At 40.8% G+C, this 4,199-nt stretch overlaps 1 protein-coding gene across 1 annotated transcript in view; it reads right to left on the reverse strand.

Moving 5' to 3' along the window:
• LOC106884244 (male-specific lethal 3 homolog) overlaps positions 1 to 4,199 on the reverse strand; it is a 15,946-nt gene that overhangs the window by 5,906 nt on the left and 5,841 nt on the right. Inside the window, exon 2 of the mRNA XM_014935514.2 lies at positions 2,096 to 2,178. Coding sequence (XP_014791000.1) covers positions 2,096 to 2,178 — 83 coding nt within the window. The remainder of the gene's footprint in view (positions 1 to 2,095; positions 2,179 to 4,199) is intronic.

Below are 4,199 nucleotides of genomic sequence, written 5' to 3' on the forward strand. Positions count from 1 at the left end.
AACTTTTCAGCACTCCTTCATAAAGTTGACTTGAGCAGAATTTGAACCCAGAACATAAAGCCAGAAGAAATGCTACTAATGATTCTACCAGCTCACCACCCTCTTCATGTAATTAATAATCCTTTCTTCTATATATACAAGGCCTGAAATTTGTGGGGAGGGGACAAGCCATTTACATCAACTCCAATAATACGAGGGGGTGCTGGAAAGTTCCTGGCTTTAAGGGTATCGCAAAAGGCCTGGTTGGAGGTCCAACCTTCTAAGTTCTTTTACAGAAGGACCACTGCATTAAGTGTGTAAATTTGAGAGGGGAAGATGTTGAACAAAATCATAATTAACTGATCCTCCTGCATTTTCTTTTACCCAAAGCCAGGAACTTTTCAGCACTCCTTCATAAAGTTGACTTGAGCAGAATTTGAACCCAGAACATAAAGCCAGAAGAAATGCTACTAATGATTCTACCAGCTCACCACCCTCTTCATGTAATTAATAATAGAAGTAAATCCTAATTTTAGGGGTGTATTTGCCAGGTAAGTGATTTGATTTGAGACTGTGGTCGAAACTAAGAGGATTGCAGCATGGGAGACAAATGTTAGTCATTCAAAAACAAAGCAGCTGAGAGTGCTTTGTCTCACAGATGCTAGTGCCATCTACAATGCACTTGTACCAGTGCCATGTAAAATGCACTCGTTCCGGTGGCATATAGAAAGCACCCAGCACGCTCTCTGAAGTGATTGGTATTAGGATGGGTATCCAGCCATAGAAATATGCCATAACAGACAATTGGAGCCTGGACAGCTTTGCAACTGGCCTGCTCCATGTCAAACTGTCCAGCCCATGCCAGCATGGAAAACAGACATTAAACAATGATGATGGTGATGATGTCAAAATTTTTATCACACCAACTGCAACGTGGTCGTTGATGTGATTCCACTGCATCAAATAATAAATGTTTAAGGAACATTAATAATCTTCATGTGTTTCCAATTGGCTATGTTTTCTATGTTGTAAATTTTGTGGAAGTTCATGGCTTAGTGGTTAGGGTGTTGGACTCATGATCATAAGATTGTGGTTTCAATTCCTGGACCAGGCAATGCATTGCATTCTTGAGCAAAAACATTCATTTCACATTGCTCCAGTTCACTCAGCTGGTGAAAAGGAATAACCCTGTGATGGACCGGCATCTGGTCCAGGGAGGAACATCTACATCAGAGAAACTGGGAAACCAGCCCAATGCTCCAAACCACGTTGTAAATCTTAATTAATTAATCATCTTGCTTTATTCCTTCACTTCAATGGCACAGAAACCTGATGTCCACTTAGGAATATTGTTTACCAGAAAAAGAAAGGATTGTTTTTAACCCTTTAGCATTTAAAGTATCCATATCTGGCCAAAATATTCTACTGGTTTCATGTTCAAACTGGCCAGATGTGGTCTCTCACACCTGTGCCACAATGTTATTCTAAAAATAAACAATCATACCGTCAAAATCTGAAAGCTATGAGATAATTCATATTTAATTCAAAACAATGTGAATAAATCATCATCATCATCGTCGTCGTTTAATGCCCACTTTCCATGCTAGCATGGTTGGACAATTTGACTGAGGACTGGTGAAACCAGATGGCTACACCAGGCTCCAATCTGATTTGGCAGAGTTTCTACAGCTGGATGCCCTTCCTAAAGCCAACCACTCAGAGAGTGTAGTGGGTGCTTTTACGTGCCACCGGCACGAAGGCCAGTCCAGGGGCAACGGCCACGCTCAAAATGGTGTATTTTATGTGCCACCTGCACAAGAGCCAGGGGCACTGGCAATGATCTCGCTCAAAAGTCCTTACACATGCCGCAGGCACAAGTGCCAGAAAGGCGACGCTGGGCACAGGTGCCATCACAATTTCGCTTTCGCTTGCCCCAATAAGTCTTCGCAAGCTGAGTTTCGTGTCCAATGAAGGAGACGACGTTGGCATGGGTGCCAATCATCAAATTTAACTCGATTTCAATTTCTACATTTGTAAGAGTAATCGGAATGCTAAAAGGTTAAATGAGTTTAGACATATAGAATATTGAAAGAGGAAAACAAGAAAAGTCCAATACCTGCTGTTCCATCCCTGAAAGTGAATCCGATAAGCAGGCATGTTCCGTCCTGATTTATCTTTCACGTAAGCTGTGTCCAAAATCTTGAAAGAAATATATAAAAACAAAAAGTTATTTTTAAATTGCTGCAAAAATGTTTTTAAATTTTGAAATGGGGCCAACAGTTTTTGGTGGGCGGGGGAAGCTGATTACATCAACCCTTATACTTAAGTGATACCTATTTTATCGAGCCCAAAAGGGATGCAAGGCAAGTTCAACCTCAGCAGAATTTGAACTCAGATTGTAAAGTCAGGCAAAATGTCACTAAGCATCTTATCCAGAATCCTTTTTCTTTCTTTTATCTTTACACTGCAGCCATGCTGGAGCACCGCCTTGAGGAATGATTAGTTGAATGTATTGACTCCAGTACTTATTCTATTGGACTCATTTGTTGAACCACTAAGTTATGGGGACGTGGATACACCAACACAGGCTGTTAAGCAGAAATGCAGTATTATGTGTGTGTGCATATATATATATATAAATATATATATAAACATATATATATTGATATATATATATACGTATATACACACACATATGTATATACACATACACATATATACACACACACACATATATATATATGCACACACACACATATATATATATACACATATGTATATATATACACACACATATATACATATATACACACAGCTATATATATCTATACATATATACATACATATATATGTATATATATATATACATATATATATATATAGACATACATATATACATATATATATATATATATATATATACACACACACACATGTATATACATATATACTTGTTGCCAACCCTCACCTTACTGACAGTGTCCCTGTACATGGCTTGCACAGCTCTCACTAACCATTCATCTATCCCTAGTTTCCTCATTGAACACCAGATAAGGTATTGGGGGATCCTGTCAAAGGCTTTCTCTATGTCAATGAAAGCCAGGTACAGAGGTTTATCTTTGGCTAGGTATTTCTCTTGCAGCTGTCTTACCAGAAATATAGCACCAGTGGTGCTTTTCCCTGGCACAAACCCATACTGCATCTCATCTAGACTGACTCTCTCCCTAATTAGTCGGGCTATGACCCTCTCCGTGACCTTCATTACCTGATCCAACAACTTGATACCTCTGTAATTATTTGTATTTAAAGCATCACCTTTACCTTTGTAGCAGTTGACTATGGTGCCGCTACACCATTCATTGGGTATGACTCCTTCGTGTATCACCTGGTTAACTATATGGGTGACTAGGCTATAGCCAACACCGCCAGATATTTTGAGCATCTCTGCAGTGATTCCTGATGGGTAAGGGGCTTTCCCTGTCTTCATACACTTAATTGCTTTATCTACCAAGGTACTGTCAATTCGAATAGCTTGTCCCTCTGTTGGGTCGGCATTCGGCAGACTCTCTTTCTCCCATTTATTCTCTTTATAGAGCAACCTTTCATAGTGGCATCTCCAAGCCGAGTTTAGTGTTCCTACAAATTTAGTTCGATTTCGATTTCACTTGCCTCACCATGTCTTCACAAGCGGAGTTTAGTGTCCAATGAAGGAATGTTACGCGTAAGTGGGCTGGCTACATCCCTGGCATAAGCCATGGGTTATGGTCTCACTTGGCTTGCCAGGTCTTCTCACGCACAGCATATTTCCAAAGGTCTCGATCACTAGTCATTGCCTCGGTGAGGCCTAATGTTCGAAGGTCGTGCTTCACCACCTCATCCCAGGTCTTCCTAGGCCTGCCTCTTCCACAGGTTCCCTCAACCGCTAGGGTGTGGCACTTTTTCACGCAGCTATCCTCATCCATTCTCACCACATGTCCATACCAGCGCAATCGTCTCTCTTGCACACCACAACTGATGCTTCTAATGTTCAGCTTTTCTCTCAAGATACTTACACTCTGACGGGTATTCACATTGACATTACACATCCAACGGAGCATACTGGCTTCATTCCTTGCGAGCTTACGTATGTCCTCAGCAGTTACAGCCCATGTTTCACTGCCATGTAGCATGGCTGTTCGTACGCATGCGTCATACAGTCTGCCTTTTACTCTGAGTGACAC

Source organism: Octopus bimaculoides, chromosome 25 (assembly GCF_001194135.2).
Source record: "Octopus bimaculoides isolate UCB-OBI-ISO-001 chromosome 25, ASM119413v2, whole genome shotgun sequence".
Taxonomy (NCBI): Eukaryota; Metazoa; Mollusca; class Cephalopoda; order Octopoda; family Octopodidae; genus Octopus; species Octopus bimaculoides.